This window comes from Myxine glutinosa, chromosome 14, assembly GCF_964187855.1.
Source record: "Myxine glutinosa chromosome 14, kmMyxGlut1.1, whole genome shotgun sequence".
Classification (NCBI taxonomy): Eukaryota; Metazoa; Chordata; class Myxini; order Myxiniformes; family Myxinidae; genus Myxine; species Myxine glutinosa.
The window spans coordinates 22081244-22107108 of NC_136274.1; the positions used below are offsets into that span (position 1 = coordinate 22081244).

The 25865-nt window shown below is 45.2% G+C and overlaps 2 protein-coding genes across 2 annotated transcripts in view; both read left to right on the forward strand.

Moving 5' to 3' along the window:
- The window catches only part of CHM (CHM Rab escort protein), a 1037168-nt gene that overhangs the window by 534013 nt on the left and 477290 nt on the right, over nt 1–25865 (forward strand). The window lies entirely within an intron of this gene.
- Nucleotides 17718–25865, forward strand: part of LOC137440019 (kelch-like protein 5) — a 97757-nt gene continuing 89609 nt past the window's right edge. The window contains exon 1 of the mRNA XM_068136376.2: nt 17718–18085. Coding sequence (XP_067992477.2) covers nt 17718–18085 — 368 coding nt within the window. The remainder of the gene's footprint in view (nt 18086–25865) is intronic.

A 25865-nucleotide genomic window follows, 5' to 3' on the forward strand; every position in this document is an offset into this window, starting at 1 on the left:
CGGGATCGGATACCTGTCGGGGGTGGTAGCGTCGTTAAGGCGGCAGTAGTCGCCACATGGGCGCCAGCCGCCCCCTGGCTTTGGGACGATGTGTAGTGGCGAAGCCCACGCGCTATCGGAGCACCGCACGATGCCGAGGTGTTCCAAAGCGTCGAACTCGGCTTTGGCCACGGCGAGCTTGGCTGGGTCGAGGCGGCGGGCTCTGGCGTAGACCGGCGGGCCCGTGGTTGGTATGTGGTGCTCGATCCCATGTCGTACTGCGACGGCCGAAAACGTCGGCCGCGTGAGGGCCGGGAACTCCGTGAGCAGGCGAGCAAACTCGTTCGCCGCCGGGAGGGCGCATGCCAGCTCGGTCGGAGCGGAGCTGCTCAATGTGCATACCAGGGAGCTGAAGGTCTCGGCGTTGATGAGGCGACGCCGTTGGACGTCCACCAGCAGTCCTTGTGCGCAGAGGAAGTCGGCGCCTAGCAGAGCCATGGGCAGGTTTGCGGTTACAAACGTCCAAGTAAAGCGTTGGCCGCCGAAGCAGAGGGTGACGTTGCGCGGGCCGAAGGTGCAGATGGCCGATCCGTTGGCCGCAACCAAGGAGGGGCCGCAAACCGCGGACTGCCTGTCCTGATCAGAGGCGGGTATGACGCTCAGTTGGGCGCCGGTGTCGCACAGGAAGCGCCGTCCGGACGCTTTGTCCGTGATGAAAAGTAAATTGCCCGTGTGGCCGGCGCTCATGGCTGGTAATGAACGCCGGCCCGGCCGTTTCCCGGCCTGCCGAAGGTGCACGGGGGCCGGCATGTCCGGGCCTTCTGTCCGAACCTGGCATGATAGTAACACCACGCTTGGTCAGGTGGAGGCCCCGGTCGTCGTGCTGGAGGTGGTCGGCTCGGCGTAGCGGCCGCCAATTGCGTCGGCCGTTCGGTCGTCGACCGTGCCGGGTGCTCGGGCGCCATGGGCGTTGCGTCAGACGGCGGTGGGCCCCAGGTCGCTGCTGCAATGCGTTGGCCTGCCGCGGAGATCTTGTCGGCTTCCCTGGCGAGGGCGCGGGGATCCGTGATCGTCGTGCTCGCCAGGGCGAGGCGTACCGGGCTAGGCAGCTGACGGAGGAACAGCTCCCGGAACAGGAATGCCAGAGAGTGCTCGCCGAGCAGCGAAAGCATGTAGTCCATTCGCTCGGACGGGCGCGTGTCGCCGAGCTCGGGCAGGTCGAGCAGGCGCCGTGTGCGTTCCGCCGATGGGAGGGCGAAAGTGTCGAGGAGGAGCTTTTTAATCACGCCGTATTTGTCAGCGGCTGGCGGGCTCTCGAGGAGGCTCAGGGCGCGGGCCGCGGTGGCTGAACCGAGCGCTGCTACCACATGGCGGAAGCGGGTGTCGTCGGCCGTGATGCCTCGCAGGGCGAACAGGGAGTCCGCCTGGGCGAACCAAACCGCCGCGTGAGCCTCCCAGAAGGTAATAATAATAATAATAATGCATTTATTTTATATAGCGCTTTTCAGGAAGCCCAAAGACGCTTTGACAGAGTGCAAAACAAAATGTATAGCAAAACATAAAAACAATAAAAACAAGGTAGGCAGTTTAAGGGCAACTGCCGTGTCCATGTCGGTAGGTCACCAATGTAGGGGCTGTGCTCCCACGTCAATCGGAAGAATGGACGCGACAAAAAGCTGGAATTCGTCCGAGTTTCTTTATTGTCACAAAACAACTCGGGTACTCTGAAAAGCCCGTTTATCGGGCAGCAATATATATACACACATTATCCCGGAGCGTTTGCCCGGGAAAGGCGAGAGGGGCGTGGCCGGGCGTCCTGGCCGCGGCCTGGCAAGTCGAGGGCGGGCATGCCCGGGCGTGCCCGGGCATGCCCGGGTGTCCCAGCCGAGGCCTGGCAAGTTGAGCGCGGGCCTGCCCGGGCGTCCTGGACGAGCCCGGCATGGTGATCGCTCCGCGTCCTTGGTAGGTGCAAGGCGATTGTGTAAACCCAGCGGTAGCCGCTACACTCTTGTTTTTTTAAAAAGCAACTTATCGTCCCTATTAACCCCATATATGGGTTAAATAGGAATAAATAGGATTTTTATGGCTGTCCCTATTCACCCCGATTTACGGGTGAATAGGGACAGTCACTAATACAAAAAATAATAATCAAGAAATAGGGACAGTTTGGAGAAACTTTTTATCCCATATTTTTTTTCATTGGCACCGTGGTTTATATTATGGGTGTTTAGGAGTCACGGAAGGCGAGAGAACGAGGCCATTCGTAGGGTTCGAAGTTGGTTTATTCAAACAGCAAGATCCAGCACACTAAAAGCGAACGGAAGTCGGCACGCTTATATAAAGCCAAAAGCCCTCTTCGGAGGGCGTGGCTCCGGCAACCGCGCGTGCGTCACGTCCACACAACCAAAAGTCGAACAGGCCCGTGCGCGTGTATTATGCCCAAATAAGGTAATGGTTACCTGCACATAAGGTAACCGCCACAGGTGCATATTATGTGCATCCATCTCAGCTATCAATTTAGCAATAAGTTGGAAACTCAGGATTGTTTCTTGATTATTATTTTTTGTATTAGTGACTGTCCCTATTCACCTGTAAAACGGGGTGAATATGGACAGCCATAAAAATCCATATATGGGGTTAATATCCATATATGTGGTTAATATGGACTATAAGTTGCTTTTTAAAAAAACAAGAGAACACGTTCAACCCAAATATCAACAAATCAGTAAGGTTATCAATTTTCAGCGAAAAAAGTTTCCGAACTTTTTTTCAGTTTGTGTCCCTGTTCACCTTGCTGTCCCTATTCACCCCATTTTACGGTACTACGTGTTATAAATAATATATTTACACATGTTTCATTAATTTTACATCCTCACTGAGACTCACAGATGGACATGCAATATCTTCTTTACTATAATTGGGCTGTGCAAGTGTGAGTGCGTCTGTCCGAGACATGGAGACGTCCCCAGGTACACCACTCTTTCGCTGTACTAAGCCATGCCTCATGAGAGTAATTAACGAGTAAAATCCTCCAGCTTCTCCACCTCCAGTCCCGGATCAGGGCAACAACAAGGCCGTGCCAACATGAGTCTTGATCGTCGTCAAGCTAAGCAATGACAATGATGCAACTGGGAAGGGGGTGGAAGTGGTTGATGCTTTCGGTTTGGAGGGGGAGGGTGAGGACTTGGGGGTGGAGCGTGGGGGAGTGCAATGCTGGGATAGAGTTGGGAGTGGTAGGTAGAGGCTTCAAATGGGAATTTGGGGGGTGACGAGTTTTGGTGGGGTTAAGGAGATGTCAGAATTGCAGGTGTAACTTCACTCAGTATAAATTTAACTCTGTGTGTGTGTGTGTGTGTGTGTGTGTGTGTGTGTGTCTGTGTGTGTGTGTGTGTGTGTGTGTGTGTGTGTGTGTGTGTGTGTGTGTGTGTGTGTGTGTGTGTGTGACTGTAGCGGAGTGACACAATCACCCTACAGGTGATGTGTTAGTACTCATTATTACCTCCGCCACCGGATGTGGATGGAGGTTATGTTTTCACCCCTGTCTGTCTGTCTGTTTGTTTGTTTGTCTGTGAACAAGATATCTCAAAAAATTGTGGACGCATTCGGACGAAATTTGGCGGAGAGGTTGGGTATGTGACAAAGACGAAATGATTAGATTTTGGTGCGGCTACTAGAACTTTTAAAGTAATTCTTCACCATTGGGAGATATGGCCAAAAACGATACATAGCAGGATATCTCAAGAAGTTGTGGACGCATTCGGATGATATTTGGCGGAGAGGTTGGGTATGTGACAAGGACGAAATGATTAGATTTTGGTGAAGATCCGGATTCGGATCCGGCTAGTAGAACATTTTAAGTGTTTCTTCATCATTGGGAGATTGGGCCAAAAACGATACATAGCAGGATATCTCAAAAGGTTGGGGATGGATTTGGACGAAACTTGTTGGACCGATTGGGTGTCTGCCAAAGAAGAATCGATTCGATTTTGATGAAGATCGGAATCTGGATTCGGATATGAGAATTATTTAATTTTAAGTGATTCTTCACCACTGGGAGATCGGGCCAAAAACGATACATAGCAGGATATCTCAAGAAGTTGTGGACGCATTCGGATGATATTTGACGGAGAGGTTGGGTATGTGACAAGGACGAAATGATTAGATTTTGGTGAAGATCCGGATTCGGATCCGGCTAGTAGAACATTTTAAGTGTTTCTTCATCATTGGGAGATTGGGCCAAAAACGATACATAGCAGGATATCTCAAAAGGTTGGGGATGGATTTGGACGAAACTTGTTGGACCGATTGGGTGTCTGCCAAAGAAGAATCGATTCGATTTTGATGAAGATCGGAATCTGGATTCGGATATGAGAATTATTTAATTTTAAGTGATTCTTCACCACTGGGAGATCGGGCCAAAAACGATACATAGCAGGATATCTCAAAAAGTTGTGGACAGATTTCGACGAAACCTGTTGGACCGAATGGGTGTCTGTCAAAGAAGAATCGATTCGATTTTGGTGAAGATCTGAATATGGATCCAGGTAGTAGAATTTTTAAAGTGATTCTTCACCATTGAGTGATATGGCCAACCAGGCGGAGGTTTGCTCTCAAATGAGTGCCGTTCTCGTGTTCAACAGTGATTATCCTGCATGTTCCCAACAAAGTGTCAAACTTGCTGTTGGGTCCCTTTCTCCTATTGTATGGCCAAGATAATTCAAAAAAAATAAAAATTCAATGGCGTTAATATCGGGTCGGTCCGAGGAATAGTGTCAATTGGAATCCGTTCGGCAGGTAATACGTCACTGCTGTTGCGTAGATGGTTGTAGGTGGTATCATGAACACAGCTCCACTGGCAAAGGTGTGGTTCCCAAATGAACAGCTGACTGAAGCAATAATAATCTATTGCAAGTGTCCCTACAAAAGTAATGAGGTCCAATTGATCCCGGAGAAGTAATGCGGCCTTTCAACACACGTTGCAACCTTGAATCAAGAGGTATCCAAAGTTCAGGTTCCCATTTGGACAACCAGAACAAAGATCGGTGAGATGCACAGATTTTGTTCAGAACTGCCATTAACACCAAACTGGTACTGACCTAGAAAGATAACTTTAGTCCACTTCACTCAATTTGGCCCTGGATGTGGGATAGCCGGGTGCTCGCTTTCTCTTCCTCCAAACATTCACATGACCAACGGAATGTAGATGGCATCTGCTTTTATGTGACCAATGAATCCTCCACCATGGAGCACACGTTCCAGTGCTGACATTGCTGTGCCAACACCGTCTTGTTTATGACTCAAAGAACAGTGGACGAAACAGGAATATTGGATCTCCTGGTGACAGTTCTTGCAGACACGCGTTTGATTAAATCCGGACTGGTGGTTCCTGATAATTAATGATATTTTTTGCTAAAGGACAGTGACTCTATGCATGATCTGTTGCCCTATTGATCTTCTATAGATGCCCACGACGATGCCAACGGGCCACGGACTCCATCGGGTGACGTTTCGCAACCAGGCGACATAATGCCGAAACGATATTCCAGCTCTTTGCATTCCAATACCTGTTATCTTTTGGACTTCTCTAATGTCACGGGCTATAGTGGATGTTCACAATCCCACAGGGTGTCCTTTCCCGCAAGACCAGACAATTGTCCGTCACCAATAATGCACGCGACCGGATGACCAAATTTGTGAATCCCGGTCAAATATTCATTGGCTCGATGAAATTACTCTCAGTGGGAAGAGCGGTGGGAGATGAGGAGCTGAAGATTTGCCATCTTGTCAACAAACATTCTTTCCACTGGTCTTGTGGATTTTCTCAAGCAGTCACAATGGCATGTCACAGTTTGCTTGTTTTTCCACTTATCTTCCCTTATGTCATCATTCTCCTCCTATTCATTCTAGTTTATATCCTGAATAGTTATTTGCTTCCATTTTGTCTCTTTATACTTGTTTTTTTTTAATCCAGTAAAGCAACAAAATGTGTTACTGGGTTTTTACTGGGTTTTTTTTTATTTTAATTTTTTTTACTGTTTTTGCATATTTTTTGTAAATCGTGGAGGTGGTGCAATAATCCAGCAGCAGTTCTGGAGGATCTTTGTGGATAGCATTTGTTGTTTCCATTGTTGAGTTTAATTTGTGTGCTTTCTTTCTTTTTCATCTTTGCTCTACAGCAAATTATTTTGCTGTTTTTTACGGCGTAGCCCATCAGCCAGAACCGTCTAGAACAGTGTTTGTCCGTCTGTATGTACGTATGTATGACCCCTCAAACGGATATCAATCAGAGCTGAGAATCTGGTCACATGACAGGGTGATGTGATACGTCTGATGTCATTACGGCGGTAATGACATCTGACTCTCCACGCACCGCCATTTTGATTCCTATGCCGTTCAGACCGGACATATCGTTGAACCTGTCATATATCACAATCACCATGCTCTACCTCTACGTTTTTCATTCAGTGTGAAACACAAACAAACCGATTGTTAAAATGACCATCAAATATCAAAAATCATCGGCGTTACGTCTCTTCCAACAAAACGGTACGTACAGGCCTTAGGTGTTTATGACTCACCTTCCACTTCGGACAAATTAAACCCAGGTTTCTTAATACAGTGGTATCGTTAAAGTAGTATCGTTTTCGTAATAATAATAATAATATTATAGTAAATATAACCAAAACACTTTAATCCCAATGTCGTGAATGGAATGTTGATGGATTGAAGCGGTGTAGAAGCGGAAGTAAGGAATTCACCTCGGTTTTTAAAAAATAATATAATTTTTGTAATAATAACGTAACGTTATTATTATAGTAAATCTAATCGTGACACTAATCCCTTTGTAGTGACTGCAACGTTACTGGAGGTTAAATACATATTGTTGCGGATCTCAGCGCTGGCCTTTTCCCCTTACCAAGGGGGGATTAGTCCCCTTGTCTTTGACTGACCGACGGGACCCGGAGCCTATGACGTCCTTCCCGGACAGCGCGAAATAGGGTTTTAGGACTAAGAATTCGCTATTACCTAATTACTCGCGCTGCCCAGAAATGAGGAAATAAGCCCCGCACGAATCACGGGTATTGGTGGATATGCCGAGCGGTAGCGAACCCGTGATCCGAGCCGTTATCAATTACTAGACCCCGATCCACGCGGTTCTTATTCGTGCCACGCTTACCCAATGATGGAAATCACAAAAGCGGTCAAATTCAGAAGAAAAGGAATAACAAGATTTATTCACACTATTTACAATGATCAGAAGAAGAAGACACAGTGCAGTCCTTAAGCAGTCTTATACTTATTACCCCAGACAAACGGGCCCGTCTCACACACAGACACTCACACGGGGATTGCAGATGAAAATCAGCACGTCCAGGGATGGCGTCCGGGCAGCTCCCTCTCCAGTCCCCAGCTCGCACCACGAAGTAGATGAATAGTTGAGATGGCAGGAGCTCTCCGCGTGTCGTTGGCGCGCACGGGATAATTACGGGGCGAACGGTAGGGCTGGGCTCTGGCGGTTGGTCTGGCGGCTGCGGCCGCGTACGTAATAGGCGAATAGGCGCTAACAATGCGCTCTTCAATTCCTTCAATTCCTCGTGCACAAGTTCTCTCGCGAGTCCTTTCGATACAGCGCAACTCCTTCCAGTCCTTCGCATGCGAGTCCTCTTCCAACCAGTTCTCGTAAGTCCTCTTCAAGGGCTTTTTGCGAAGGCTTATATAGCCCTGCCCAGCGGACTCTCTGGAACTTGCGAGACGCGCCCTTACCACGCCCTATCACGCCATGCCCTCAGAGCACTGGTTGGCTGGTGGCCCTTACCGTCATCGCCTCTGACGTGCTCCTCGGCGCCGCCCCGACCCCGCGCTCCTCCCCCTTCTCAGGCCTACCTCGTGTTACTGGACTAGTTCGAGCGAACAAAGGGCAGCAACACTGCTTGCAGCCAAAGCGTAACAAACTGCTGCAGGTAGCCCAAAGCGTAACAGAATTGAGGGATGCCAAATGGGGCGCGGGATCAATTATGCCCATAGAATGAATTGAAGGGTGGACGCAATATGGAAGGACCTAAACTCATGGCTTTACACAACGCAGATATTACTAGGGAAATGGCCTACTCTTACACATACTATGACATAACTAATACTCTAAGTGGGCCTACGTGTTGCTTGTGGACTAACTATGGGGGGCAAACCTTTAGCCTTTAATGATGTCATATGTACAAATCTCAGAACCGCAGCAATATCTTATATATATTAAAGTAGCGGAAGTTTTGTGTCCAGCCATCATGCTACGTCATTACGTATATGATGTCATTACGGCATAAACACCCGCTCACTTCGAGTTCGGCAGGAAGGGTCATTCCTCTTTGGGGTATAGAGATTACAGTCGATCTATGATCGGGTCTCAAGAACATTGGGTGTGTTCATTTACCAAGTTTCTTGTGGAGAGATCGCCAAGTGGTTTAAGCATTCGAGCAAGCAATCCATTCAAAACCGTTAAGGAACGACTGGCTTGGCAAGCGCTTGCTAGCGGCTTGGTAAAGGAGTACACCTCCAACCCTTGTGGGGTATATAGATTACAGTAGAACTTTGCTCAGTTCTGTAAGTAATACTCATCTCATGGATGTCTGGATTCCTCCAAATTTCTTTGTTTAATGTTATAAACAGCATTAGTGACAGTTTGAAAAGCTAATCATATGTGTTTTTGGTTTATAATATTTTACAAGCCCGGCTTCGCCGCTGTTAGACTTTTGGTCTTGTTTTTATTTAATAAACTAGGGCATGCCCGTACTATATCTATATCTAAAATTATATTCCCCCCTCTATTTACATGAAATGGTTTGGTCCATGAAATGTTTTGGTCCATTCGCAACGCCAAAGCGAACGGCGAACGCTTTACATGAAATGGTTTCGTCCATGAAATGTTTTGGTCCATTCGCAACGCCAAAGCGAACGGCGAACGGCTTGCGAGTACAGTGACAATCCCCCCGGGGTTTTAATTAGTTTTAAAACGGAGCTTGGCAACCGCTGGCGTTCTTTAGCCGGCAGCTTCGCCCGCCCGAACGCCGTTACAGTACCTTCGACCGCGAGTTGCTCGTACTTCACTTGGCGGTCAGGCACTTCCGCCATCTGCTCGTGCGAGTACAGTGACAATCCCTCCCCCCTCTATTTACATGAAATGGTTTTTATTAGTTTTAAAACATAGTTTAACGCCAACATAGCGCCAACATAGTTTGCAAACGTGAAATAAATGAATACGCTCTCAAATGTGCCATCCGAGGCAGAGTGTGTCCGCCACGTTCGGCACACGCGATAGTTCGCTGCTCTCTGATTGGTTGAATCGTTTTTTGGACATAGCTCGGTAAGTAATTGTCCGATTAATATGAAACCTTGAAAAGGCACATCCTCGGGTCCCCAGCAATATACCTGGCAAGTTAAAAGTATATCGGACCCGTTGTTGTCGAGAAACAGCGGTCACAGACAAACAAACAAACGTACAAACGTACAAACGTACAAACGTACAAACGTACAAACAAACACACAGAGATTACTGGAATTATAGATAGATATGCATGTAATACACATGATATTATTTATAAAGTATGTATAAATTCACATGTTAGTCTGCCAACACATACAAGAGGTGTTCAATACTTCTACAAACAAGACAATCACAATAGTAAATGTATAAATATACCAGAACGGCACTCGGTAGAGCGCATACCTCCGCCACGCTGAACAGTTTATGATTCCATCCCACTCGATTGGATCTGGAGTTGGATCTGGATTCGGACCTGAACCAAAATCTAATCGGCTTGTTCTTGTCACCCAACCAACTCTTCCACAAAGTTTTGTCACCACTCGTCCACAGCTTCTTAAAATATCATACGTGTGCTCTGTTATAATAAGATGTTATTATTTATCGCTTTTCAACCGATCTCTCAATGGTGAAGAATCACTTTAAAAAAAAAAAATTCTCATATCCGAATTCATATTCAGATCTTCACCAAAGTCGAATCTATTTGTCCTTGTCATACACCCAACCGGTCCACCATGTTTCGTCCAAATTCGTCCACAAATTTTTGAGATATCCTGCTATTAGTCAGGTTCACTATGTTTTTTCGTTCAAAATCATGGTAGATTAGCAAACCTATACATTTTTGGAAACGTTATTACATGGAAAATCTGAAAATCAATGTTTACATTTGCCAATTCCGACCAATTCGATTCGACCAATTCGACCAATCGACCAATTCCATTCGACCAATTCGACCATTCGACCATTCGACCAATCGCTTCGATCGACCATTCGACCAATTCGAGCGATTCGATTCGATTCGATTCATCGAATTCGATTCGATCGACCATTCGACCAATTCGATTTGCCAATCAATTTGACCGACCTTTGCTTGTGTGGAACGGACTGTGAAAACGATGCGGACTATATTGTCGGATACGACACACAGGACAGTGATGACGAACTCTAAATGGCATATTCTGTAATCGTGTATGTTTGATGCCATTGACTGCCTGTGTATATTTTGTCATTGACTGCCTGTGTAGATGTGAAGTTATACTGACTGCATGTGTATATATGATTTTGCTGACTGCCTGTGTATGTTTGGTGATATGAATTATTGTGACACATTTTGATGTTATTAACTGCCTGTACAAAATGATAACATGTATTTGATTATGTAACTTATCGCGAATATAAAGACAGTATTTTGCAATTCAAAACCTTTGATTCGTGTCTTACCATTCCCCATAGCACTAATTTGATACTTTCATTGGATTCCTTGTCCATGAAAATATAGGTTTAGTATATTTTAAAAAGTTTTTAGGGTAATTAGAGGCAGAAATAGAACAAAATATGTATTTTACAGTGGCCATTTTGAAAATCCAAAATGGCCGTCATACAGGTATCTCTCCAAATGTAAACATTGATTTTTAGTTTCCTTATGCTATAACCTTTCCAAAAATGTATAGGTTTGCTAATCTACCATGATTTTGAACGAAATATAATTTATTGACATAGTGAACCTGACTATATGTATCGTTTTTGGCCCTATCTCCCAATGGTGAAGAATCACTTTAAAAGTTCTACTAGCCGGATCTGAATCCGGATCTTCACCAAAATCTAATCATTTCGTCGGTGTCACATACGCTACATCTCTTCAAAATTTCGTCCGAATCCGTCCACAACTTTTTGAAATATTTTATTCACAAACGGACAGACAGACAAACGGACAAACAGACAGACAGACAGGGGTGAAAACATAACCTCCATCCACCTTTGGTGGCGGAGGTAACAAGGAGGTTGTATTTATGATGCAGATGTCAATCCAGGATTTTCCCAATGGTGGGGTCCAACTAAATCTGGTGGGGGGTTGGAGGGGGGTGGGGGGGGAGTCTGGGTAAAATAATTACTCCTTTTTTGTTCGGGCCTGACTGCAAGGAGGCAAGACGACATTTTAAAAACTGGGAGCGTCAAATGAACGTGAAACTCGGAATCCAAGAAACACGTACAGATGGCTTCAATATACAAGTATAAATAATTAGTAAGCAAATTATATATTTTTACTGATTATATACACTTGTAGATTGAAAAATGTCCTGTCTCCCTCGACATATCACGTGCCTTCGATACGGTCTGGCACCCCGCTCTGCTCACCAAACTCTCCTCCTTTGGTATCCATGGAAATCTCCACGCATGGCTGGCAGACTTCCTCTCTAGTCGTAGTCAACGTGTGGCCCTGAATGGGTTTCTCTCATCTCCTCTTCCTGTTCAGGCTGGAGTTCCCCAAGGCAGTGTTCTGGGCCCTGTGCTTTTTCTGGTCTTCATCAATGATCTCTCCGACTCTCTTGAAAATCCTCTCTATCTCTTTGCTGATGACTCCACTCTCTGCCGCTCCATTCCTCATCCCTCAGATCGGCAGTCTGCAGCCTCCTCACTCTCTGCAGACCTGGACAAAATCACAGACTGGGCAAACAAGTGGAACATGTCTTCCAATCCTGACAAATCTCACACTCTTACGATGTCTCTCTGAAAAGACCGACTGGAAAACCCTCCCTTCCACTTTCTGAAGAATCCTCTCCAAGAAGTTCTGTCACTCAAGCTTTTGGGTCTCACTATCTGCCATGACCTTTTCTGGGAAAACAACATTTCAAATCTGGCCTCCAAAGCCAGTCACCGACTGGGCTTCCTCTGTCGTGCGAAGTCCTTCCTTGGCACACCTGAACTCCTCACCACATACAAGGCTTTCATCCGGAGATCAATGGAATACTGCTCTCCCCTCTGGGCTGGTGCTCCTGCCTCACACCTAACTCGTCTTCACACTGTTGAAACCAAAGCGTTCAGAATCATTGGAATCTCCCGTGATGAAGCTACCTCCGAGGGCCTTTCACTTACTCACCGCAGGCAGGTTGGTGGTCTTTCTGTCTTCTACCGACTCCTCTCCGGCCTTGCTCCTCCAGCTCTCTCTGGGCTCAGTCCCCCAAATATTCCTACAGGTCGCACAAGATCTGCCTGCAACCCTCTTATGGTTAAACTGCCAAAATCTAGACTCTCTGCTCACCTTCACTCCTTCATACCGCTTTTCTCCCGCCTCTGGAACAAACTCCCTCACTCTCTTCAATCCCACTCCTCCCTCCAGGTCTTTAAAACAGCTGTTCACCACCATCTCTTATCTCCCTCCATCCAAAACCTTGATATTTTCTACACCCGCTAATTTCACCCCAAATCCACTTTTTTGAAATACCAACTTCTTTCCTGGAAGTCCTTGGTGTCCTTGTGTTTTTACTTCTCCCACCCCCACCCCTTCCCACGCCGCCTCCCCCCTAGCCCTCTCCCTCCCACACATTCCCGATGTCCCTGCTCTCAAATGTGGTGTTTATGTGTTTCCCCTTCTCTCCCCATCTTGTCTACCGCTCCCCTTTTTATATACTTTGTTTGTTTGTCTGTTTGATTTGTTTGTGCGATAAATGTTAGCTCTTTCAAGAGCCTCGATTCCATATAAAATATAAAATAAAATAAAAAATGAAGAAAACGACTTTAGTTGTTGCTGTTAGTTGTTGTGGTCTTGGTTTGTTGTGAATGTCTCGATCATATAACTTGCTATTTAATTTCTCTCCATTCCCTTATCAGTAGATGTTTCTCATTTTCTCATAAATTGCATATTGAGGCATTTCTATGCAATCCGGTTTACTGTTTCAAATTGTTTTTGAAATATAAACTTTGAAAGAATTGCATCTTGAGTGATTAGAACTTTTACACAGGTGTTTATACACATTAAATATGACATAACTGACGAGCAGACAGAGCTTCAAGGTGAAGTAGGTAATGAGAAATATATAACTAAATTAAAGGGATTTCATGTCGAGGGTGAGAGAAAAGGTGGTAAATTTAGAGGATGTAAAGACATAATTCAGAATAACAGCACAGTATATCTGAGCTCGTAGATAGGGAAATGAGAAGGTTACAGATGGCTCGGTTGAGCGGGCAGGTATGATGTATATTAGTGTTTCAAGGTATTCCAATGACCGTCCGTCATTACTCACGATTTTGCATTGGATCCTCTTTTTCTTTTTTGAAAATGAAAAAGAAAACTTCAAATTTTAATGGACAAGTGTGAATTGAATTGTCTCGTCCACCACCCGTTTGGTGCTTTTTCTCCTTACCTGTTCTCTGGAGACTTGATGTTAACGAATATTTTTTTTACCCTGCGCTCGCGAAGCGAAAAGCAGGGTTAGGGATTCGGGTACGTACGTGTGTGCGTATGTGTAGCGTACATGTCTGCATTTTTAAAATTCATTTTCTTGGCAACCGTTGGTCCGATTGACACGAAATTTTACCATAGGTGCCTGTAGAATGTTTTTTTCATAATCATGACATCATAGGACACGTGGTAAGGACGCCATCTTGGAAAAACGTTACACCTCTACATCTCCCAAACCGCTCAATGGAAAACAAGTACAAAAAGTTTTAATTAAAACAAAAGCCGCGTCGATGTTACACAATGCCTAGATGCAGCTGTGCCTATAACGTCGATGTTATAGGCACAGGACATTCCTATTGATTCGATTACTTGATGTTATTTTTGTGCAAAGTGAAAATATATCTCGGCAATTTCCCGTGTGTGGTGACGAATTTTAAATATATCTCGGCATTTTCCCGTCTGTTATTTCAGGCGGTGTATGACTGACCATGCCGCGATTAAAAAAAAATATATCTCGGCAATTTCCGGTGTGTGGCGACACGTGAACGAAGCTATGCTCCTCTCTCCACATTATTGTGACGACGTATAAATTAAATATTTCATCGTGACGATTGTCATCAAATGGACGAATTTTAAATATATCTCGGCATTTTCCCGTCTGTTATTTCGGGCGGTGTATGACTGACCATGCCGCGATTTAAACAAAATATATATATCTCAGCATTTTCCCGTCTCTTATTTCGGGCGGTGTATGACTGACCATGCCGCGATTTAAAAAAAAAATATCTCAATGGACTTGAAGTTACAGGCCTTTGAGAATTCATTTCGTTCTATAAAGGGCAACTTTCATCGGATTTTCTTCCCGTTTTTTTTCAACCGAGTCTAAAACTATGTTAGCGACTGTGAAAAATGAAATGATATATCGAATTTGATTTTAAATAAAATTGTGTGAGAGAGGAAGACACCACGGGCCTACAAAACAGGCCTCAAAGCTATGCGAGTTAATAAAATGGTGGATATTTGTTTATATGAAGCCTCTCCCAAAATGGGTGGAGCTTTGAGGTTTTGTCTTCTCTGCAAGAACAACAAGAAGAAGAAGAACAACAACAACAGCAGAGGGCACTCTATGACCAGCGTCTGCGACGCGGCTAAAAATGAAACATGGCTCATTGTCAAGTACTCCCCATGGTCATGGACGATACAATATATTGTCCATGACTGGAGTCTTTATACCTACAGACCGAGCGGTTAAAATCCCAACCTGAATAATAAAAAAGCAACTGTGTTCTTGAAATCCCTTTTATCCAGATTGTAATCAATTTCATACGTGTGGCCGCCTGCCCGGAAAACATGCTCATGGCGAATCAGCTGCCGGGGATTGCCCAATTTGCTCTTTTTTATTAGTTCTTGGGCAGAACGATTTGGGATCCAAATAACACGGTTTTATTACGAGAGTATAGTTTGTTAAGAACAAGAAGGAAGGGAAACAAATGGCTTAATCAGAACAATTATAGAACGATGAGCCCATCCTGTTGGCAATTTCACAAGGTAAGAGGAAAGGATGAGCTTGGTGAAGCACAGGTTAATGTCGTTCAAGGCAGACATTTATATGGGAAATATCGTCGGGCCAACTCTAGTTGTCATGTCCTTTCAGAAACAATCTCTAACGGTCTCCTGTTGTCTCAAAAATGAGGTCACATTCCAACCACCTCCATCTCATTCAGGTGGTTGACTCCAACTGCCTAAAAGTGTTCTTTTCAACAGCTCACTCGAAACTCTCTGTGCCTCATTCAAGGTGAAACACCAACTGTCTTTCTATCGGACAATCTACCACTTAACCGTTCCTGGGTCATGACATCAGCCCTTACGATTGGTTCCCTGTAAAACCATCCCTGCGCTGATTGGATGAGGGAACGTTTGTATAGAGACTTTAAAGTCATTGGCTTTGTTCAGATCTGGGTAAGTGCAAGTAGCTCAGGTGTGCCAAGGAAGGACTTCGCACGACGGAGGATGCCCGGTCGACGACTGGCTTTGAAGGCCAACTTGTAAATGTGGCTTTCCCAGGAAAGATCATGGCAGATAGTGAGACCCAAAATCTTGAGCGACAGAACTTCTTGGAGAGGATTGTTCAGAAAGTGGATGGGAAGGTTGTCCAGTCGGTCTTTTCGGAGAGACTTCCTAAGAGTGTGAGATTTGTCAGGATTGAAAGACATGTTCCACTTGTTTGACCAGTCTGTGATTTTGTCCAGGTCTGCAGAGAGTGAAGGGGCTGCAGACTGCCGATCTGAGGGTTGAGATATGGAGCAGCAGAGGATGAAGTCATCAGCAAAAGAAGAGAGAGGATTTTCCAGAGTCAGAAAGATCATTAATGAAGACCAGAAAAAGCTCAGGGCATGAACACGACCTTGAGGAACGTCAGCCTGGACAGGAAGAAGCAAAAGATTCCTCACGATTGGCTCCCGGCAAATCAATCTTTGCCCTGATTTGATGAGGGAGTGTCGATCTAAAGACTTTAAAGTCGTTGGCTTTGTTCACATGTACGTTTGAATTCATGACTTCTGATTGGATCTCTTCTAGACCACAACTCACTCCTTGATAGGTCACACCCTATCATTTTAAAACATCGAATCAGGATACGGCCTGCAGCTTGATAATGTCACAGTTTGCGTCACATGATACAATTGTGAATGACTTCGAAGAAGAATAATACTGCAGTAATATAAACAGAAATAAATAATTAGAGAAATGACAGACATATAAAAGGGAAATTGCAAAGGGATGTGATGAATGATGATAAGCTAACTCGACACCCGGTCTCTGGCACATTAATGGTAATTGACACAACAGCTATTCTTAACAAATATTGGGGATGCCTCTTCGTGGTGGTTGTACCCCCCAAACACAGGTATGGGTAGGTGGTCGGTTTTTTTTGGGGGGGGGGGGTGTGAGTGAGTGGATGGGGGGCTGTGGATTCTGGGAGTGGAGGCCGTTTTGTTGTTGTCGTCTGTGTTCTCACTGGCTGGGGGTGGGGTATGTACGCATCCTGGTGTAGCTGCTGCATGTGGAGGTGCATATTGCCCTGCTGGCCCACCTTAGCTGACCGTATCGAGGTTGAAGGGCCGAAACGGGATGATGCTGAGGACCTCGACTGAGGACCCGGTCAATGAGGCACACTTGTGACCAGGTGTGTTTTGACATTATATATATATATATATATGTATATATATATATATATATATATATATATACATGGACGAGTACAATACTTACTGACTCAAGACATGTCAGCCTTTATTTTTTAATCATTTTGTAAAAATTTCTAAGGATAAAAAGTGCACTTTGAAATTATGGAGTATTATGTGTAGATCAGTGACAAAATAAATCTCGGTTTAATCCATCTTTTATTCAGGTGGCAACACCACAAAATGTGAAAAAGTCAAGGGGTGTGAATACTTTCTGAAGGCATTGTAAAACTGGGCCAAATGACCTTTTTCTTTGTCATGTTTTTCTTCTGGAAAACCAAGGAAATGGTGTGATGAAGTAAGGCAGTAATTAATGTTATTTTGAGATAGGCCTACATTTTAGCACAAAAGGAGCCAAGCTCGCCTGCTGGAAAGAGGATATCTCCCTCTCGGGACGATATATGGACGAACGGTGAGTGATTCGTCTGCTCTTGGTGTGATTTTGAACTCTTTTTGTTTTCATAGCAAAAGCGAAACTTGTGAACGAGACATCGCAGCTGCTGCCATGTTGCTCGGGCAGCGAAGGACGCGGAGAAGTGGGAGGAGATGCCCGGGCGGGAGGGAGGGATGGAGGGATGCCGAGCGTGGAGGGCTAAAGAGAGCGCGAAAGGGTGAGATTCCAGTGAAGACCCCTCTGGGTGGTGCCTGCGATCCAATCTGGAGAGAAACTTAGCCCGACCCTCACTTCCTTCGGTTCTTTCAAGCTCCCCACATCTCCTCCCCCGCCATCTCTCGGACACACCGATCGGTTCCTCTGCTAATGTAGCGCAGACATCCCGCGAGCATGTCTGCGGCGTCGAACCGCAAGGAATCTCGCGTGTCCCGCCTGCGCTGGAGATGGTTCGGCCACACGCAGGGGGGTGGCCAGGGAGCCGGTCCGGGTCCGGAGTCCGATCCGGTCCGTCGTTCTCCTCCCGCAGATGGACTGCGCAGCGCTGTGCAGGTGGAGGACATCGGGGGTCCGGAGAAGAACAAGACCCCATCGCCATGGGTGGTGGCACAGCACATCTCCGATGGCGACTTGCGGTCCAGCCCATCGCCAGAGCCCTTACCCTGGAGAGATAAATCTTTTGAGGAGGACTCTCCCCCAGAGGTCTCCGAGGAGCGAGGCGCAGAACCCGGCGAGACCTTTGAGGAAGGCGCGAAGGGCAGGTGGGCTGGAGGCAAGCGTGGCTCGGTTAGGGGGGCAGGTGGGCTGGAGGCAAGCGTGGCTCGGTTAGGGGGACAGGTGGTCTGGAGGCAAGTGTGACTCGGTTAGGGGGGCAGGTGGGCTGGAGGCAAGCGTGGCTCGGTTAGGGGGGCAGGTGGGCTGGAGGCAAGCGTGGCTCGGTTAGGGGGGCAGGTGGGCTGGAGGCAAGCGTGGCTCGGTTAGGGGGGCAGGTGGGCTGGAGGCAAGTGTGGCTCGGTCAGGTGGGCTGGAGGCAAGCGTGGCTCGGTTAGTGGGGCAGGTGGGCTGGAGGCAAGCGTGGCTCGGTTAGGGGGGGCAGGTGTGCTGGAGGCAAGCGTGGCTCGGTTAGGGGGGCAGGTGGGCTTGAGGCAAGCGTGGCTCGGTTAGGGGGGCAGGTGGGCTTGAGGCAAGCGTGGCTCGGTTAGGGGGGCAGGTGGACTGGAGGCAAGCGTGGCTCGGTTACGGGGGCAGGTGGGCTGGAGGCAAGTGTAGCTCGGTTAGGGGGGCAGGTGGGCTGGAGGCAAGCGTGGCTCCGTTAGGGGGGCAGGTGGGCTGGAGGCAAGCGTGGCTCCATTAGGGGGGCAGGGGGGCTGGAGGCAAGCGTGGCTCGGGTAGGGGGGCAGGTGGGCTGAAGGCAAGCGTGGCTCCGTTAGGGGGGCAGGTGGGCTGGAGGCAAGCGTGGCTCGGTTAGGGGGGCAGGTGGGCTGGAGGCAAGCGTGGCTCGGTTAGGGGGGCAGTTGGGCTGGAGGCAAGCGTGGCTCCGTTAGGGGGGCAGGTGGGCTGGAGGCAAGTGTGGCTCGGTTAGGGGGGGCAGGTGGGCTGGAGGCAAGCGTGGCTCGGGTAGGGGGGGCAGGTGGGCTGAAGGCAAGCGTGGCTCAGTTATGGGGGCAGGTGGGCTGGAGGCAAGCGTGGCTCGGTTAGGGGGGCAGGTGGGCTGGAGGCAAGCGTGGCTTGGTTAGGGGGGGCAGGTGGGCTGGAGGCAAGCGTGGCTCGGTTAGGGGGGCAGTCGGGCTGGAGGTAAGCGTGGCTCGGTTAGGGGGGCAGGTGGGCTGGAGGCAAGCGTGGCTCGGGTAGGGGGGGGCAGGTGGGCTGAAGGCAAGCGTGGCTCGGTTAGGGGGGCAGCGGGGCTGGAGGAAACCGTGGCTTGGTTAGGGGGGCATGTGGTTCATGGGTTCTAAAGACCCTTGGAAGACCCTCAGGATAACGAGTGCTCCCTCCATCCCCATGCTTTGCAATCTCAGACCTAATCCTAACCATAGCTGTGATCACTCCATCCCATATATAATAAGCAGAAGTCCATCCCATATATAACGTTCGTGAACCCTATTAATGAAATCCTTTCCGCACGCTTGAAATTGCGCTGAGTTTGCGCGAACTTTTTCTTTATGATAATTTTGTACGTAATGGACTTGTGTTGTATATCCGTAATATTGCCTCGGAAAAAATAATAACAACAATAATTCACTTAAAGGCCGACAGATCCAATTTTTCGATTTTGTGTAATATTTTTAACAAAGTATATATTGTTTTGCTATTCCAAGTGATGTTATATCACCGTCCATGGGAAGGATATGGAAACCTTGGATAAACAGCTTGGGTGATGTATTTAAGGAATGCTCCATAGCAAGGATTGTCCTTTGATATGCACGATGAGTGTTCAGAAAGTTCTTGGAATGAGATATTCACAATGAAGAGTGTTCAGAAAGTTCTTGGAATGAGATATTCACAATGAAGAGTGTTCAGAAAGTTCTTGGAATGAGATATTCACAATGAAGTGTTCAGAAAGTTCTTGGAATGAGATATTCACAATGAAGAGTGTTCAGAAAGTTCTTGGAATGAGATATTCACAATGAAGAGTGTTCAGAAAGTTCTTGGAATGAGATATTCACAATGAAGAGTGTTCAGAAAGTTCTTGGAATGAGATATTCACAATGAAGAGTGTTCAGAAAGTTCTTGGAATGAGATATTCACAATGAAGAGTGTTCAGAAAGTTCTTGGAATGAGATATTCACAATGAAGAGTGTTCAGAAAGTTCTTGGAATGAGATATTCACAATGAAGAGTGTTCAGAAAGTTCTTGGAATGAGATATTCACAATGAATGGTGTTCGTTAAATTCTTGGAATGAGATATTCACAATGGTGCAGGAAACGCGAATATTGCTTTAATCAATTAGTTAATTATTTTTTACTGCACATTTAAAAATATATAATTTCTGAAAAAAGATTCCCTTTTCCCTTTTCAGTTTTCCCTTTTCAGGACGCGTCCCTTTTCAGTTGCGGCAATTGCCCACCCATGCGCCTACCTGGTGTTGGTTTCACGGTTAAGGTGGCTGGCTTAAGATCTTAGGGTCTTGAGTTTGAGCCCCTGTCGTGCTGTTGAAGTAATACCAGGTGGGTTGGATTTCAGAGGAGAGAGTTAACAGAGTTCCATTGAGAAATGATCATGAGCTGTTAGCAAGTGTGCACATCCATCAGGACAATTTCAGTCATCCTAAGCTAATCAAATATTGGTTGTTGTTTCATTAAAGAGGTAAACGGGAAAGATTAGGGTTGTAAAAAGAGTATACAAATCACAGCTTCATCAATGGTATTGATTGTTTACGTCAGACAATACAGACTTACTGGTGGAACTGAGTTTGTTTGTTTTTGAACCATGGATGTCCAAATCAAGGGTCTCAATTGAACATCAGAACCTGGCCAACCAGTTCGTGAAAGGTTGGACCAATCCTACATGCCTTATGAGCTTCCGACCTTAAATCCTAATAAGACAAGTCATATGATCAAGATTGTGATGATGATGATGATGATGATGATGATGATGATGATTGATGATGGAGGCTTGTGGAAGAGATAAAGTTCTAAACTTCTAATATACCTGAACTTGCTCTGTAACTCGATGTATCTTTTACTACCTGGGAAATGCCTTGAAAATGATTGTCCAAAGATATTTTGTATTTGTCTAACCAAGAAACTTTGTCGCTCTGTTGCTTTGTTTTTTTGTTTTTAACGTCAGAGATGGACCTGCGCTGGCATTACGGGTTCAAATCCAGCTAGAGGCATCAGAATTAGGATCTGGGTTTTAAGCTTCGACAACTTGAGCTAGTTTCATGAGAATAGGCGTGCTACCATTGGACTGTTGATGGAAAAACCCAGTGGGCTCACTAATGACGTTCAGAGGGCGAGAGTGAGAGAGTAATTTGCCTTCCCTGCTTGGTCTGCCATTCGTGTGGTGTAATTCTACATTATGTGGTCATCTGCTTAATCAGGGCACACTGCGATGGGCAGTAAATTATACTTATGTACAAAGCAAGACTGCTCAAAATCCCCCTAAACATAAAAGGTCAAAATCCCCCTAAACATAAAAGATCAAAATCCCCGTACACATAAAAGGGTCAAAATTCCAGTAAACATAAAAGGTCAAAATCCCAGTAAACATAAAAGATCAAAACCCCCCCTAAACAAAAAGATCAAAATCCCCCGAAATATAAAAGATCAAAATCCCCCTAAACATAAAAGATCAAAATCCTCGTAGACATAAAAGGGTCAAAATTCCAGTAAACATAAAAGATCAAAATCCCCCTAAACATAAAAGATCAAAATCCCCCTAAACATAAAAGATCAAAATCCCCGTAGACATAAAAGGGTCAAAATCCCAGTAAACATAAAAGATCAAAAGCCCCCTAAACATAAAAGATCAAAATCCCCCTAAACATAAAAGATCAAAACCCCCCTATTAAAACATAAAAGATCAAAATCCCCCTAAACATAAAAGATCAAAATCCCCGTAGAAAGCGCTTGGTCCCCATGTACTGTCTTTCCCTCGCGGTCCCCATGTACTGTTTTTGTCTTTCCCTCGCGGTCCCCATGTACTGTCTTTCCCTCGCGGTCCCCATGTACTGTCTTTCCCTCGCGGTCCCCATGTACTGTCTTTCCCTCGCGGTCCCCATGTACTGTCTTTCCCTCGCGGTCCCCATGTACTGTCTTTGTCTTTCCCTCGCGGTCCCCATGTGCTGTTTTTGTCTTTCCCTCGCGGTCCCCATGTACTGTCTTTCCCTCGCGGTCCTCATGTAATGTCTTTGTCTTTCCCTCGCGGTCCCCATGTACTGTCTTTGTCTTTCCCTCGCGGTCCCTATGTGCTGTCTTTGTCTTTCCCTCGCGGTCCCCATGTGCTGTTTTTGTCTTTCCCTCGCGGTCCCCATGTACTGTCTTTCCCTCGCGGTCCCCATGTACTGTCTTTGTCTTTCCCTCGCGGTCCCCATGTACTGTCTTTGTCTTTCCCTCGCGGTCCCTATGTGCTGTCTTTGTCTTTCCCTCGCGGTCCCCATGTGCTGTTTTTGTCTTTCCCTCGCGGTCCCCATGTACTGTCTTTCCCTCGCGGTCCCCATGTACTGTCTTTGTCTTTCCCTCGCGGTCCCTATGTGCTGTCTTTGTCTTTCCCTCGCGGTCCCCATGTGCTGTTTTTGTCTTTCCCTCGCGGTCCCCATGTACTGTCTTTGTCTTTCCCTCGCGGTCCCCCTGTACTGTCTTTGTCTTTCCCTCGCGGTCCCTATGTGCTGTCTTTGTCTTTCCCTCGCGGTCCCCATGTACTGTCTTTGTCTTTCCCTCGCGGTCCCCATGTACTGTCTTTGTCTTTCCCTCGCGGTCCCTATGTGCTGTCTTTGTCTTTCCCTCGCGGTCCCCATGTGCTGTTTTTGTCTTTCCCTCGCGGTCCCCATGTACTGTCTTTCCCTCGCGGTCCCCATGTACTGTCTTTGTCTTTCCCTCGCGGTTGTCAGCTCTTTCACGAGCCTCGATTCAGTATAGAAAAAAAAAAAAAAAAAAAGGGTCAAAATCCCAGTAAACATAAAAGATCAAAATCCCCCTAAACATAAAATATCAAAATCCCCGTAGACATAAAAGGGTCAAAATCCCAGTAAACATAAAAGATCAAAAGCCCCCTAAACATAAAAGATCAAAATCCCAGTAAACATAAAAGATCAAAAGCCCCCTAAACATAAAAGATCAAAAGTCCCCTAAAAATAAAAGATCAAAATCTCCCTAAACATAAAAAATCAAAAGCCCCCTAAACATAAAAGATCAAAATCTCCCTAAACATAAAAGATCAAAATCCCCCTAAACATAAAAGATCAAAATCCCCGTAGACATAAAAGGTGACATTACATGTCTAATGATGCATGAAAGCAAAAACCTAAAGGGTCAAATCCTGGTAAATATAAAAGGTCAAAACCTCAGTAAACATAAAAGATCAAAAGCCCCCTAAACATAAAAGATCAAAATCCCAGTAAACATAAAAGATCAAAAGCCCCCTAAACATAAAAGATCAAAAGTCCCCTAAAAATAAAAGATCAAAATCTCCCTAAACATAAAAAATCAAAAGCCCCCTAAACATAAAAGATCAAAATCTCCCTAAACATAAAAGATCAAAATCCCCCTAAACATAAAAGATCAAAATCCCCGTAGACATAAAAGGTGACATTACATGTCTAATGATGCATGAAAGCAAAAACCTAAAGGGTCAAATCCTGGTAAATATAAAAGGTCAAAATCTCAGTAAACATAAAAGGTCAAAATCCCAGTAAACATAAAAGATCAAAATCCCCCTAAACATAAAAGGTCAAAATCCCAGTAAACAAAAAAGATCAAAATCCCCCTAAACATAAAAGATCAAAATCCCCCTAAACATAAAAGGTCAAAATACCCGTAGAAATAAAAGGGTCAAAATCCCAGTAAACATAAAAGGTCAAAATCTCAGTAAACATAAAAGGTCAAAATCCCAGTAAACAAAAAAGATCAAAATCCCCCTAAACATAAAAGGTCAAAATCCCCCTAAACATAAAAGATCAAAATTCCCGTAGAAATAAAAGGGTCAAAATCCCAGTAAACATAAAAGATCAAAATCCCCCTAAACATAAAATATCAAAATCCCCGTAGACATAAAAGGGTCAAAATCCCATTAACATAAAAGATCAAAAGCCCCCTAAACATAAAAGAACAAAATCCCAGTAAACATAAAAGATCAAAAGCCCCCTAAACATAAAAGATCAAAATCTCCCTAAACATAAAAAATCAAAATCCCCCTAAACATAAAAGATCAAAATCCCCGTAGACATAAAAGGTGACATTACATGTCTAATGATGCATGAAAGCAAAAACCTAAAGGGTCAAATCCCGGTAAACATAAAAGGTCAAAATCTCAGTAAACATAAAAGGTCAAAATCCCAGTAAACATAAAAGATCAAAATCCCCCTAAACATAAAAGGTCAAAATCCCAGTAAACAAAAAAGATCAAAATCCCTCTAAACATAAAAGATCAAAATCCCCCTAAACATAAAAGATCAAAATCCCCGTAGACATAAAAGGGTCAAAATTACACGAGCCTCGACTTTGTATACAAAAAAAAAAGAAGAAAAAAAAAGATCCCAGCAAATATAAAAGGTCAAAATCTCCTTAAACATAAAAGGTCATAATACATGTCCAAAGATGCATTAAAGCAAAAACCTAAAGGGTCAAATCCCGGTAAACATAAAAGGTCAAAATCCCAGTAAACATAAAAGGTCAAAATCCATAAAAACATAAAAGGTCAAAATCCCAGTAAACATAAAAGGTCAAAATCCATAAAAACCTAAAGGGTCAAAATCCCAGTAAACATAAAAGGTCAAAATCCATAAAAACCTAAAGGGTCGAAATCCCAGTAAACATAAAAGGTCAAAATAATAATAATAATAAAAATACATTTATTTTATATAGCGCTTTTCAAGAAGCCCAAAGACGCTTTGACAGAGTACAAAAAACAAGTGCAAAAAGACAAAAATCAATAGGTAAATAATATCAAAGCAAAAGGAAGGAGTAGGAGAAGAGATAGTCAGGGGTTAAATGCTCCCCGTGAAAATAAAAGGGTCAAAATCCCTGTAAACATAAAAGGGTCAAAATCCCAGTAAACATAAAAGGTCAAAATCCCCCTAAACATAAAAGGTCAAAATCCATAAAAACCTAAAGGGTCAAAATCCCAGTAAATATAAAACATCAAAATCCCCCTTCATATATAAGGTCATTCCTGACCACAATGCACATTGAAATCTTGGTTATTTCTGATATAACTTAAGTGGAGAAAAATGGTAAACTCACCACAAAACATTCAATTCTACTCATTTTGTAGGCAGCACACCACATGGATAACATGATTTGTTGTGAGTGAGGCTGTGCTGCTGTTGCAGTGCCTCCTGTACATTAAAGCAGCAATTTGGAATTTGTTTAGCATGCCGGCGATGGCTCGCCGACTCTTCACGAAGAACACCATGGGATCTTTACCGTCCACCAACTAATGCTGGCTGACCGACACTGTTACACGTCCATTCGGGTGACGGTAGACACATTGCCGAACCGCGCTGCCGGCGAGACACCAGGATGAGTTTATACCTGGGTCGAGATTCCAACCCAGGCGAGACCGTTTAGAGGTGAGTGTGAAATATTCAATGTGAATAGGTTATCATTTAGAATGGTTCACATGGAGAATGTGGCTCCCACTGCAATGTGTTAAGAAAAAACAAATATTATTCCAATTGTTTTTCAAGCTCACATGTGGTGATTTCAATTGTCACCATGCCAGTTGGCTGGGTGTGGGTACCCCTCTCACCAGCCATGGCTCTTCAGCAAAGGACTTCTGTGACTCACTGGGACTGACACAATCTGTCAATTTCCCGACCCGGATCTCAGTCAACGGAGCATCTTCTCTTCTGGACTTGGTTATGACTAACTTCCCTGAAA